This window comes from Acanthopagrus latus, chromosome 1, assembly GCF_904848185.1.
Source record: "Acanthopagrus latus isolate v.2019 chromosome 1, fAcaLat1.1, whole genome shotgun sequence".
In the NCBI taxonomy this organism is placed as follows: domain Eukaryota; kingdom Metazoa; phylum Chordata; class Actinopteri; order Spariformes; family Sparidae; genus Acanthopagrus; species Acanthopagrus latus.
The window spans coordinates 12,919,936-12,935,090 of record NC_051039.1 but is presented as its reverse complement, the minus strand read 5'-3'; the positions used below and the strand labels follow the sequence as shown (position 1 = coordinate 12,935,090).

Sequence of the window (15,155 nt, the reverse complement as noted above, 5' to 3'; positions counted from 1 at the left end):
ATGAATTAATAAAATAAAATGAATATAACCACGAACGTGAAATGACCAAATAACATTTTCGTCATTATGAAAGGCTTCACGATTCGCTATTGCAGATAATTTTTACTTATCTATTTTTTAAATTTAATTTTATACTGAAAGAGTTTGTTTTAATCTCAAATGTTCCACTAAAAATCACCACGGACAGACTTTGCGATTAAAAGACATAATTAAATCTAATTGGGTAAAAGAGGATCATTATGAAACACAAATACAATTTACCATCAATAAACTGTAGAACTAAGAGGGATGAAATTACATTATTGTACATTTTCTATGTTAATTTATATTTCCCATAACGTCTAATTGATTCATTAAACATTGACAGCTCTGGGACTCTACAGCCCAACACGTCTAATGAGGTGTCATTTCATCGCCGCGATGTCTTTGATAAGTCAAATTAATGACTTCATGAAAAATAGATCATAGTTGTCATATAAGGGCAGTGACGCCCTCTGCTGGAGGAAGTCCCGCCTCCTGTGACCACCAAAGCCCCCTCGTTGGTTCCCGCACATGCCATTCAAAACAAAACGACCATGTCTAGATTATGGGTCAGATAGGAGACCATCGGCTTTAATCTGGTTGACTTCAGCGGAATTTGTTTCGCTGAAGAACCTTTGTGGAGATCCATATCTGGAATAAACAGACTTCTGCAGTGACAGTCCGTGAACGCCTCGTCGCTCCTCTGCGGCTCCTTCTGCGCCTATTTGTCAGCGGAAACGCGGCAGGATGTTTATAATTAGACGCTGAAACAACTGACTGCGCGTTTGTCGAGCCGTGGAAAAATTAAAAAGAAAAAAAAAAGGTGTTTCCACAAACGGTGCTGTCAAACACAAGAGGACCATAGATGTGATTCTTTCTCACCGCGAGCTTCGACTGAGACAAAAAACAAAACAAAAAAAACAACAAAAAAAAGGACATCTTAAAAATGATGTCAGGAAAGCATTTCAAGGCTCATGAAGTGAGCTGCTGCATCAAGTATTTCATCTTCGGATTCAACATCATATTCTGGGTAAGTCCCCCGCAATTATTCGCTGTTACTTCAGGCCTTTAATGCACTGACATGACAAGGTTTCCTTACACCAACCATGATTTGATGTCGTTTCCATCGAGGCGTTTTCTTTCTTTTTCTTTGTCACCGCTTTTAACAGCAGACATGGATGATTTCATCCCTGCAATAGGCTCCCTGCTCCTGTGCACTTGTTCCCCGCTGTCACCTATCGGCACGCTTTTGTTTTTGTGTCGGGGAGGTCTCTCCTCACTGTGGAATCACTTGTTTACATCGAGCTGTCTGAGGGACATTTTACCGTCAGTGTCACGGATGTTTCAGTGCAGTTGTTACCGGAGTGGTCATCTTCATCAACCACCATCCTCTCAAGTCAAGTTTATTTATAGAGCACATATAAAAACAACAGATGTTGACCAAGAGCTATACAGCTGTGTGCAGGGAAACAGAACACCTCGTCTTGGGTTTAGTGATGTCTTTCATTAGGGGTTGAAGACCAGGAGATGAAATGACTGTTTGACTAATCATTTAGCCTCTTTAAAGGAAACTAGAGTCGATTAATTGTTTAATGTTCAAGCTGAAAGGCCAAACTTTAAATGGTGCCAGCCAGTGGTGTCATTGCAAGTTTCATCAGGATACGATATTACATGGATTCTTTGGACAGCGATACGATATTTGCCAATATCTGTCTGCCACGATACCATTCGATTCCATACCGGGACCTGCGATCGACATGAGATGATATCATGCCTACTATCTGTTCTGTTTAATAATAAAAGAAAGCGCTGTTTAGAACGGAGAAAGGAGGGCGTGAGCGGGCCATAGGAATTTAAAATTACAGGCGTATCTTAATGATATGAATCAATGTTTTCACTTTGCATCAATGCATCAGCGTTGATCAATTAACTGATATATTGATCCTGATCGATGAATCGCTACACCACTAGTTCCAGCCTTACTAATGTGCTAGTGTGCTTTTTCCAGGTTCTACATAATAATGAATGCAGTATTTATTTATTTATTTTTATTTTTAGGAAGGTGTGTTTTCTGATGCTTCACTGACAAAACGTTAATTTCAACTACTTGAGTTTTGGCGCTGATGATACCGATATTGGGGAGTAAATCAAAAGTATATTGATGAAGCAGCTGATAGTCTCATTTACACAGAACATAATAAACAGAGTTTTCTGCCAAGGACCTTGCTTTCTGTTGAAAAGTGGAAGGGACATAAAAGCTCTGGTGGAAAAAATGTTTTTTTAGGTTAGTCTTCAGCATATGCGAGGCAACATAATGAGGGGACCGTAGTAGGTCAGAGTAGATCATTACAGCAGGACTACAGCTTGCATAATGGCACTTTCCTCTCATTTGTTTTGAGCATTCTGGATTATGCTTTTAAAAAGCAATGGGGACAAAATTGGTGATTTCAAAAAGTGGTTGAAGCACCCCAGTGTCCCCGAAACCGAACCTTCCGCCATGTTGACAGGCTTAGCAGACTGCAGACTCCATGTTGTGGCAGTGTAAAATAAATCAGGAAATTAATATCGGAATGTATGTCAGCGAGCTAGACAGCTTTTTTAACTCACTTGCGTGAGGATATTCATGATTATCCAGATTCACGATGATCCTGATAATGGGCCCACCTTGATCTGCTTATCATCTCTGTTTTAATCAAGATCTGTGATAAAATCTTTTATCCCCATATTCCTCTCCAGATCCAAAAAAAGTTTCAGTTATCAGAACTGTTGCTAGTTCATTTTCTGTAGATCAGCTAACTAACCAAGCGGTGCAGCTCTGATCCTGATATCAATGTGTATCGTGATACTTCCGGAAAATACGCTGAGAAACTGTGTGATACAGTACTAAAAAAAATGGTTGACAATTGACAGATTCATACTGACATGACACCTATCGTCATGTTGTCTGTCGCTTTTTGAACACTGTTCCACAGTTGGAGCCAGTGTGTTTGTAGCCCCTCACTGACCTCCGAGTGATGAGGAGGAAGGCCACCTGTCAGGCCCTGCGGAGGCTCCCAGCCAACCACACAGTCTGTCAGTGACCCCTCTGACCGTGACACCATTCATACATCATCAGAGGAAGTTAGCTGTGTCAAAAGCATCTGTTCATCCTTCCTCTACAACAGTTTCACTAATAACTTAATCTGCAAAGTGCTTTGGATCTACCAAGGGAAACAATAGCTTAAACTAGGCTCCAATCTTGTAAATAGGTCTAATAAATGGTCTTTGACATGCACTATTATGTGTCAGTGTTACTTTGTTGTGTTAGTTTGACAAAATATTGTGAGCACAAGGTCCACTAATGAGATCAATTTATCACTGGTAAGCAATGACTTCAGTGTGTGAAGTCAGGGAACGTCCACTCCACAAAAAGCAAAAAGATGTCCCGCAAGGTTCAATGTTTGGTCCTGCACCATCTTCATTCATATTCATTTTGATGATGCACTTAAGGCAAATAAAGAAAAATAGTGCCAGAGATATTCGTAATAATAGAATCATTAAATCCACCAAGAATTTACAAGTCAGTACCATGTAGAATATCTTGTCAGCAAACTTTGCAGGAAGTGGCCTCTTTTATGGGAACAAACCCACTTCCTATCATCTAAACCAGTAGACACGGTCTGTCATTCTGCCCTCAGATTTATTACCGGTGATAGCTGCGGTACTTTCCATTGTATCCTGTATGATAAGGTGGGCAGGTCTTCTCTGTAAGAGAGGTGTAATAAATATTGTTTTTTGTTTATCTAACCTACAAAGGCCTGATTGGAGAGCTACCAACTTAAAATCTCGATGACGCTGGTCTGGAACTTTGGACGTGATCAAACTCTTTCAACTGACAGGCTCATGCTGAAGGTTCCCAGAGCACGGTCTCGATTTGGAAAAGCATTCAAATTCAAAACTCTTTATAGCGCTACTTCAATGGGCAATTTAAAACCATGATCACAAATGTCTGTGCATCAATGTGTAGCTGTAACTGATTATTCTTGATTCTCCTCTGCATTTGTATATACGGTTTTATTCAGATTATTCAATATACACCAACAACAATGAGGTAAAGACAGACAAAAGAAAACCTCAATGTGTATCTGGTCAACATAAATTGAATATACTGAATATGAATAAACATACATATACATCATGTGTATCTCAAATACCATTCAAAACAATATCATGGGCCAAACTGATGCCTTAAAGGTGCTCAAAAATTGCAAAAATCTTCATGAATGAATTCAAATAATTATATGAAATGATGTGTAACCGGCAGATGAGTGTATACAAATGAGGCGTAACCAGCACATTATTATTTTCCATGCCTATTATAATTACAAGTCAAAGTCTGTTCCTCTTTTTCCACACACAAGGCTAGCTGGTTACAAAATGCTGTCAGCGAATGATTACAAACCCTCTGATTCCCGTAATGTGGTTTTGAACTTTTACACTGGAGGAGGAAACTTGTTCACTCGTAATGTCTTCAAGCTGTTAAAAGATGCTTTCTAATGCGGGAGCCTCTCCTGCTGATACTGCAGCCAGAGAGGAGAAATATTAAGTAATGGAGCGCTGCCAGGAAAATCTCTCCGTGGTTTCTCTGTGGTAGTGCTTCAGTGTGATGACTACATGTTGTAGTCACAGCAAAATAATCCTGCCCTTGTGTCTTTTCTTCTTTGTCTGTCTCGTAGTTCCTTGGAGTGGCGTTCCTCGGCATCGGATTGTGGGCATGGAACGAAAAGGTGAGTTTACTGCTCGCGACAGTGAGTGGAATTAATTTATCATGTGAATCTTTCCACTAATGGACACCAACAAATAATCCATAAACAAAATCTTTTACATTCGTCCTCTGTCATTCACACCCTTCTGTCTGCACAAAATGCTGCCTGTGGCTTTACTGAATCAGAAAGGAATGTCATGCTTTCCGGTGGGACGACCCTCCGAACAATGGACAGAAGAAGGGAATCTGATGTATTTCACAGATTCCTTCATTGAGATCTCTCAGATCAGCTTGTGTCAAAGGGGAGCAGACACACCAGTGAGAATTCAACTGCTCGAATTTCACATAGAGAAGCAGACAGTTCCTATTCATCCTTCACATACGGCTGCCGCTAGCCATTGTTTTCATTATGTATTATTCTCACTTGATTGATTGTTTGGTCAACGAAATGTCAGAAGATGGCAACAAATGTCCTTCACAGTTTCCTCGGGTAGAGTCTTAAAATGTTTTGTCTGACAAAGAGCGAAAAACTCAAAAGAGATTCAGTTGAATTCAATTTTAAACTTTAATTCAGTCTCACAGCAATGAAAAGGCAAACGCAAGAGAATAAAACATACAAGATAAAACCGCAAGAGCTCATCCTTTGATTTAAAAAACAGCTCATATGTAGCCTTCAGTGGATATAAACTGAGAGCAGCTCTTCCTATAGTGTCGGATAGCGATGCTGTTCTCTGACTCATCCGAGCAACGCATAAAATTGGCCGTCATATGTCTTAAAGGATGTCTTTCGGGTTCATGATTGTATTTAGAGTTACTACTTGAATAGGTTAACATGCTTCACTGCTCACAAACTCAAACCGTCCAGTGCAGCAGCAATGTTCAGCTCACACACGCTTGACCCAGCACCGCAAACAACAACAGAGCAGCTGTGCTCAATCAATTCTTACATGCCAAACTAGTTGCTGGGTGTAAATTATTCAAATGCGTGACACGGCGACCTAGCGTAATGTCACGGACAACAGCATTAAAGCCAGGACTACTGATGGAGCTTCAGTCGGTGCAGACCTTTTTTTTTTAAGGTATTTTAAGATGCATGTGCAAGAACCTTTGACACAGCTGAAGGAAAAACAAAAACAGCTTATTATGGCCACCTTTTAAGTGTTTCTCACAGAGAGCACAAACAGTTGACCGGCTGACTGTCCTCTCTACTACTTGTTGGCTTTAAATTCAGTAACATAACCTTTGCTGTCCGTGAGCACAGCCTCAGAATTTGCAGCAGCGCAGCACAATAAGGGCTAAAAATAACCAGGTCATCAGCATGCGTAAGATGATTGATAACAGTTTACACTGTGTTTCACCAATTCATATATTTGCATGTGTCATCCATATGTGCATTGAACAGAATAGGAGACAGAATCCCACCTTGGAGAACACCATCATATGCATGAAATGGGGCAGGTACAACATTGCCGCATTAAACCCTAGTTGTCTGATGGGCTCAACAGAAGACTAATATTCTTAGCAAAGCATCTCTAAGGCTCATTAATTACAAGTCACATCTCATTTTGTTTCATCCGTACACACACCAAAATGTTGAAAACAACAATTTGCCATTTTACAGGGGTTTATGTGCTGGGAGCGGAGACGTCACTGCTACCACCAAGAAATAATCAAATCCCTCCATTAAATCACAACTTTATTTTTACACATTGTTTATAGTGTTGATCAAAGGAACAGGCTATAACACGTCGATTAGAGAGCTTTTGAAGCGCAGGAAGGTGGATTTTGTTACCTTTGGCAGGCTTTCTGCTCCTGTTCCTGATTTCGGTCTTTATGCTAATCTAAGCTAATCAGCTGCTGGCTCCAGCTTTGTATTTACTTTACAGACTTGACAGAGACGTCGGCGTCCTCATCTGACTCTTGGCAAGAATGTGTGAGACAGCATATTTCCAAAAAATGTCAGACGGTTCCTTTAGGTTTGATCAGGAAATTGTCTCTGCTCATCTCATTATTCAACTTGGGACCTTAGTGAGAGTGCACACTATTGGAAACACGCCAAACGCATTCCCTTACATAAGATAGATTAGTTTTACTTCCCTTAATGAAGCGCATAGAGACAGTGGACTTCGGTCAGGCTTGAAATGATTTCTCTTGTAATGACTTTAAGCTTCTAACCCCTCACTCTGCTCTCCCAGGGTGTCCTGTCCAACATCTCCTCTATCACAGACCTGGGCGGTTTCGACCCGGTCTGGCTCTTCTTGGTGGTCGGCGGTGTGATGTTCATCCTCGGATTCGCTGGTTGCATCGGCGCCCTGCGAGAAAACTCCTTCCTGCTCAAATTTGTGCGTTCACTTGTCGCGCACTAGGTTTGTTTCAATCCTCCCTCAGCCTCGCGACGACGTTTGTTAAACTCTGTGAATGTTTTTTTTTTTTTTGTCTTTCAGTTCTCTGTGTTCCTGGGTATCATCTTCTTCCTGGAGCTGACTGCAGGAGTCCTGGCCTTTGTCTTCAAGGACTGGATCAAGGACCAGCTCAACTTCTTCATTAACAACAACATTCGGGCCTACAGAGATGACATTGATCTTCAGAACCTGATAGATTTCACCCAGGAATATGTGAGCTCCATAGTTCATGCTCCGCAGTTCAGAATAATGTTGTTTTTACCTCGGGTTAGTCATGGTTGCTCATTTCTGTGGGACTTTGTTGACGTATATATGAGTTTATTGTTTTTTTTTGGGGGGGGGGTCTGTTTCGCCTCACAGTGGGAGTGTTGCGGTGCTTTTGGTGCGGACGACTGGAATCTAAACATCTACTTCAACTGCACCGATTCCAACCCGAGTCGTGAGAAATGTGGCGTGCCCTTTTCCTGCTGCACCAAGGATCCCGCGGTATGTCCTCCGGCAGAACATACCACGCTTGAGTTTTCCTCATTCACAGCCAATAAATTGCCGTTTACGGTAAAACACAGGCCAACGGGTGTAACTTGGAGTTTTACAAAGGTCAAGTACAAATTGAAGAGGACGTTTTGAACATGCTGTAACCTTTACAGTTCAGGTAGTAAAGAGGAAACTGTGAAGGTCCTCCCTGCGACACATAGCTTGGTTATCTGTGTCCTCCAGAAGGCTGGCTGAAGCTGTCAACTCTCATGGCTGTCTTCCAACAGGACATCCAGGCCTTGGTGTTTAGACTCTGCCAGCACAGCAAAGTCTAGAGGCGGCAGGGAGGGGTTGTCTTGACCGAGGTTTTTTTTTTTTTTTGGCAGAAAACTGCTGCTCTCTGTGCAAAGCAGTGACAGCTCCCTGTTTGAGCAAAACAGTCTTGCTTCACTGTAATGAAAGTTGCACAAGAGGCGTTTTTTTTTTTGCATTTGCTGACCCGGGGACGTGCCGTTCCACCAAGGTCATCCTCTTTGATAGCAACTCTTAGCAACAACAAGTATGAAGATAAAATGGAAGGTGAAAAACATGTTGTGTTCTCAGATGTTATCTTGTCCACTGGGGGCTGGATTCATCACTTTTCTGTCTTGTAATCACCCAACAAAGAACATCAAACATTTGCAGCATGAGCCTTCAAAATGAGAGCACTTTGTTTTTAGTCGTACTGACCATTAAAATAACACAGCATTTAAAGAACAAGGCTGGTGTTTTTATCCAAATGTCATTGAATACCAAAAAAAAAAAAGACCAAAACCACCAAATTTGTTTGTCTTTCTCTCAGTATTATCTAATTTCCCCCAGCTTGTCAGTGTTACTCAGGCTTGAGCCTTTTATTTTCTTCTGAAAATGTAAAAAAAAAACAAAAAAACAAAAAACGTGATGGCCATAGATATTAAATAGAACAAGGTAGTAGACCAAACAATGGAGCCCACGAAGTCCAATGAGAATTGCTCGCCGGGTGCATACGCCAGAAAGTTTTCTAGCTTCCAGGTTTACTTCCTAGCAGCCGTCTGCTGGCCCCGCTTGTATGCTCCCGCTTTACCCAAAGACTTAACATTTTGAGGACATCACAGCTTTTTGATTCTGGGTTCAAAACAAAGTTTTACAAACATAGGATAAAAAAACTGAATTAAAAGTGTCGTAATTGCTCTTTTTTTGTAGTTTTTAGGTGTCAACAGTTTTATAGACATCACTTTTAAAATGGTACCCTAAGAGGAAAATGTGTTTTCTGTGATTGGCCACTGGGTAACAGTGGGAGCAAAGCTGTGTGGAAGCCTAGTATTCAGTTTTATTACACATGAATCCTTTTAGCTCGTTTTTTAATGCATGCACAAACAAAAGATTAATAACAACAAAGTTTTGGAAAACAAGGAGGCTCTGTTGCACAGAAAAATAAGATATATCAGGCTTTGACTTCACAGTCAAAACTTGTGAAAAGTTTAAATTTGTTGTAGGTTTTTGTCTTTTAATGGATTTGTTGAAAATAAAACAATTAGACAATCCTGCAATTGTATCAAAAAAAACCCCAAACTTTTCTGTAGTTCCCGGTGTAAAAGGCGTCTCCAGACCACATTTTGCCATGGTGACTCACGCAGACTAACAAAGTGAAAACAATACGAGCCGACGCTGTTGCGGCTGTTAAATATAGCACATCGCCACGCGTTCTCCTGAAGTCACAGTTGCGATGATAATGTCTGTCATGCACAGGCTTCATATTTAAACATTCCGCCTTTGTGGCCGTGTGATACTTTTCTGTCGCTGTGTGCCTCTAATGTGTTTTTGATTTTAGGTCAGAACATGAGTCACATCTCAAAGCAGTCACGTCCAAAGTCCCAATCATTGTGACCTCAGTGTGACTCAGATCCGAGTCTCAGGTCCACAGCTCTGGTCTGGGCAGATTTTCTCAGGTTTAGATCACTGTGAGCGCTGTTGTCTCGTACACATCTGGAGGCCAAACGCACTCCAGTGCTACGCTCGACAGCACTGTTCCCCTGATATAACGCTCCAGTATGTTTATCATGGCGGTGGCTGGTTAGTTGGAAACAAGCGGCAGTAACGCTTTATACATCTCCCAAGAACATAACCACATTCTCTCTAAACGTCTTGATTTCACCGCTTGGGATTTACGCAAACCATCTTCTCTCCACAGGAGGATGTCATCAACACTCAGTGTGGCTACGACATCCGAGCAAAAACGGTGAGCTGCTCACGGAAACTTACCATCCATGGACATTAGAACTCTCCTCTGCAAGTAAAAGTCACTGCAATAAAACAGTAAAGGAGTTGAGGTTGCTCTTGTTATTTTGCCTCATGCATGTTTTTTGGCTGCATGAAGTCATCAGGTACTCCACCCTGGGCACAATATCCCTCTTTCAGTATGTTTCCCAACTCCTCGCTCTACAAAATACAGCAGCTGGCTCCCCATCAGCACTTCGGGCCGTGTGGTATTACTCACGCCGCAGCAATGCACTGGGAATTTAAAAAGACCCCTCCCCCATCATTGGCTTTGGCCTGACTCCATAGTAGCATAATGTAAGGAAAAGGGCTGTATTTGTTTTCGGTGTTTGAAAATGTGAGCAAAAAAAAAAAAGCCAGAGAGAACTAGTTTTTTAATGAGACTCTGAGCCGGGGAAACAGTGGGCTGAGTCTGTGTGTTAACAGCTGGATGACATCGGTTCAGAGGGGTTTTATTGTGAAGGGACCACAAGATGAAAAAGGAGAATCATGTGTTTCCATTAAAAACAACCAGGTGATGAAAAAGGAAAGTAAATCCCAACGTGAATTGGGACATAATGAAAGTTAAAAAAAATAACGGCAGAACTTTCTTTTATCTGCACTTGATTGTCAGGCTTTGATATCATTTTTTGTGTTCTGTCAGGACTCTGAGCAGCGAACATTCATCTATATTAAAGGCTGCGTCCCTCAGTTTGAAAAGTGGCTTCAAGACAACCTGACAGTGGTGGCAGGCATCTTTATTGGGATTGCATTACTACAGGTGAGGAACAATGAGAACGATGTAGTTTACTAGCCGACCTCTGTCTACCTTGACTTTACCTCATGTGAATTGTGTTTGTTTCTCCTTTTAGATTTTTGGCATCTGTTTAGCACAGAATCTCGTCAGCGACATTGAAGCTGTGAGAGAGAGTTGGTAGGTGGCGACAGTTTGTTCAATTACAGTTATTTACCAGTGATTAAGGTCAGGGAATAATTCATCCTCTGTGAACTTTGAATAGGTGTACTGGATTTTGTGCCAATCCATGCAGTATATGTTTAGATATTACACAGAATACATTTAAAAAACATTTCAAATATGAATGTAGGTTGGCCTGTGGGATGTACGGTGTGAAAAAAAAAACTAATCAAAAAGTGATATGTACATCATGTAGTATTGGCCTGCCATCAGTTCTATACAGTACATCAAATGGTTTTGTTTACAGTTGTTGAGGAATAAAATCAGTGAGCATGTTTGCTTGATATAGAAAAATATGGTAAATTAAGATGTATGTAAGTGATATGAGACAGAGCGCAGGGTGGAAAGTAGTAGTAGTACGACATAATATGTAAGGCATTATGTGATACATTATATGCAGTCTACAGCAATATTATATAGAATTAAATGTCAGATTTGATGTAGTAAGTATTGGTATAGAACTATGTAAGTATAATTTCATACGGAATATCACAACATATAGCAAGGTATATATTCAGTCCAATGGGCCCGCTGACAATCTCAAGATCCCCTGCTAACATGCTAAACTGATACTGTGAACATGGTAAACATTCTCCAAGTACACTTAAATTTCTGTTGTGAGAATGTTAGCATGCAGAAGTCACTGCAGCTGTAAGTACAGCTCAAAGGAACGTCTGTCGTATTCATAACAGTTTCATCATGATTCAGTGCGTTTCTTTTGGTGCACCTTGTAAAAAGCTGTCCAGATAGTCCTGCTTCTTTATCGTCTTGTTTTTATCGCACCTGTTCTTAAATCTTTCCTCTTGTCCGTGTGCAGTTTGTTTACCTAAGACCTCCTCAGAATCTCCAAAGGCAAGACGGATGTAACAGGTAAGCACTATCACTAATGTTGCAGCATATAAATATTTATATTTGTATCGACTGATTCTCCACTGTGGACTGACATGTTATCCCCCTCCCCGCAGGACTTTGCAGTTTGGACGCAGGCAACGAAGGGAAATAACGAATCAGCTGATGTGTCCAGAACAAAGAGTCTCATTCATGTGTACATAGTAAATTTAGAGTTATTTTTAGAGTTATTTGTGGCCCCTACTTTAGAATGAAGCTCGGCCTCTAAAACATACTGTAGCTCTCATACAGTACAACACAGACTCTCTATAGCAGCAGATGTGATGGTAAAGTTCCACCTCCGATGAGTCTGTACGCCTGCCAGCGAAGAGTTGAAGAGGGTCATAACCTGTAAGCAGGACAGGAGAAGGTAGATCTCATGTTGTATCAGAGGCGGTGCTTCATACAGAAAAAGGGGCCTCAGTTTTATATGTCTTACAGCTGCAGTTTTTAACACTGCATGTAAGGATTGTGTACAAAGATAAAAAGTGATTCTGGAAATGCACTGCATGCCTTTTGTCTACTGGTAAGGACATTGGCTCTCCTAATTGTGTTTCATTTATGTTAAGTATTTTAAGAATATTTGTAAAATAGTCACTAGTTTAGAGAGAATCGGCTGGTTGGCACTTTGTTGAATGTTCAATGGAATCTACTTAAAGCTACCGAGAATTAACTTTAGATTTATTTTCATCTGTGACATCACGCTTATATACGATTTGTAAGAAGAGGAAGAAGGATGCAGTAACACGAGGGAGCATGATGGATGTTGCGGGCTTTGCAAAGATGCAGGTTGTTCAAGGTTTTCGGCAGAGACGTTTAAAAAAGACAAAACGCCTAAATATACTGAAAGAAACCGAGAGATGTTGCATTTTAAAACAAAACTCAGCCTTAAGCACTTTAATCTGCAGTTTCCTTCATGACTGTTATTTTAGTCAAGCAGCAGCCACTAGAGGGGGCACTTTTCTCTAAAAACTGCATCTGTAATTCACCATAATTTGTCCCAAGGTAGCTTTACAGAACATGTGTTTCAGGCACATTATGAGTGTTGTGCCGTTCCTTGCACATTATCTTATCAGTGTTCATGCATTCATTCATTTCCTGATATATTTTGTAAGTGTTTCCGATGTGTTCCTTTTGATGAAATCTGCCAATATTGTTGTTTGTGTTTTTTTTCTTTTCTTTTTCTGTTTTGATCTGTACGTTTTCACTGGAAAATCTGGGATACAAGCATACTCATATACTTCAGCTCATGATGAACGGTGCGCTCACACTGCTCGAAAGGCACTTAACTGAGTGTGAGAAAGGATTTATAGCCTGCATACATACATTACTTGAAAGCAGAGCACACAGGCTCTCTCACCAGCATTGTTTTAAATGCAAACTTGGAAGCCGACGCACAGCTTAAATGATTTTCTTTCCTAGACGCGCATTATTCTGAGGAATTACCTTTTAATCGAACTGCACAGCAGGAAAGTAAAAACCTCATGTGGAGGCAGCGTAAACCTGCAGCAGAGATTTTTTTTCCTTTGCAGCCTTGATGAAGTGAGCAGCCTCACACAGAATATATTAGAAAAATGCATTTCTGCATTTTGAAATATTCAATAAAATGTAATACAGCAGTAGCACGCGGGTCAAATATCCTGTTTTTTTTTCCCTCTAAAAGCTTCATATGATTGTTGTTGACTGATCACACTTTTTCTTACCACTCAGTGCCATATTTGTGATCTGTGCTTCTACATACTCTTGATTATTATATTACTTTTGTTTCATCTGTACTCCTGATTCTTGTAAATAACTGGATTGTGACGAGTTGTAAATATATATCTGAATAAATGTGGTAATTTGGTAGACTCTTGTCAAGTTTATTGAGTTTAACTAGTTATTAAAGGACGTAAAGGTTAAGATGAATACATTTAACCCTCAGAACAAGTGATACACAGTTATTAACACACTACTTAATCACTACTCAAGAAGACTACCAGCACGTTTGTAAGGTCCTCTCTGACAGTGAGTGCACTGTCCTTTTCTGCAGTAGTCTGATGAAGTCATTGGGCTTTAATGACTCAATACCACCACCTAGTGTTTGTTTTTAAATTGATTTTATCATCGTCAGTGTCAGCTACTGCAAGTCAAAGAAAATAAATAAATTTGATGTCCCATCACTGGAAACAAAAGAGACAATAAGTTTACATTTTCCACACATAGATATTAATTCACTTTTTTTATGTCTTGCATTTGATGACATTTGACCTTAATTCTCAGAGGATCTCTGCATTGAAGTAGCTTATCTGTAGTCTTATCCATCTGGTTTGTTTGGTGTGATTTGTGGACTGATGTTGTGCCTGCTGGCTCACTCACATCTGGCTGGTACATAAAAATACATATTTACATATTTTATGTATTCATATTTTATATATATGAGAGAGGGCGTCTCTACGGACAACATCAATACAATATTTTCATTTTGGGGTGAACTGTACCTTTAAGGAAAAAAAACGTTACTCACAACATAATGATGACTCTGTTTGTGTTTGTGTTTGTGTGTCACAGGTAGACACGACACTGTGACAGTTAGCCAGCATGCACGACATCAGGACCCTGAAAATGAAGCAGCTCAGTCAAGTGCAGCCTTCATTATTTACACCTGCGCATTCAGACTGTGACCTCGAAGTCTACAGAGAAATCCATTTATATTTAGCAGGCACTTTTGTCCAAAGCGACCTACAGTAATTCATGCATACACTGATGGAGGTGGCTGCCATGCAAGGTGCCGACCGGCACATCAGGAGCAGTTTGGGGTTCAGTATCTTGCCCAAGGACACTTCAACATGCAGACCAGGGGAATCTGAACCAGCGACCTACCAGTAACAACACACTGGCTCTACCCCTGAGCCATAGCTGTCCAAATGGAGACCATGACCAGAGTGGATATTTTATACTTTCTATTAATTGTGTTGTGGTTGTACACACACATAGTGACAAGAAGACATTTTTTTAAACATGTTTTGAAAATTTCAATATAATGTCAGGTTTCAATATCAAGTTCTTGTTTTTCTTCACCTTTAAGATGGAGATAGAACCCAGCTTTTATATTACACTTAACAAAAATCATCATCAGATTTTAAGATGTTATTTCATATCAGTTTTTTCTATTATGAAAGGAGATGCTCAAAGTCAACATGCTGACAGACGACCTCCATTCAAGAAAACAGGTCACGATTTTTGTAAAAATGGCACTGAGGTGCATCTTTTCTGAGAAGTTTTTCTCAAAACAAAACAAGGTCCAAGCATGAACGAGAGGTCAGTGTTGGAGGTCAGAGCAGGGCTTCGTCTCTGTGCTGCTCAGGTGTTGTCTCAGACTGTTTTCACTCCACTG

The 15,155-nt window shown here is 40.4% G+C and overlaps 1 protein-coding gene across 1 annotated transcript; it reads left to right on the top strand.

The window, feature by feature from the left end:
* The first annotated feature begins 557 nt into the window (after positions 1–557).
* Positions 558–13,629, top strand: LOC119031418 (tetraspanin-5). The gene is made up of 10 exons (XM_037119918.1): positions 558–1,051; positions 4,737–4,787; positions 6,961–7,107; positions 7,210–7,380; positions 7,528–7,653; positions 9,851–9,898; positions 10,580–10,696; positions 10,788–10,849; positions 11,709–11,761; positions 11,857–13,629. Exons 1-9 carry the CDS (start codon positions 968–970, stop codon positions 11,719–11,721), a joined length of 819 nt encoding a protein of 272 aa, XP_036975813.1. The 5' UTR covers positions 558–967; the 3' UTR covers positions 11,722–11,761; positions 11,857–13,629.
* Positions 13,630–15,155: the final 1,526 nt, after the last annotated feature.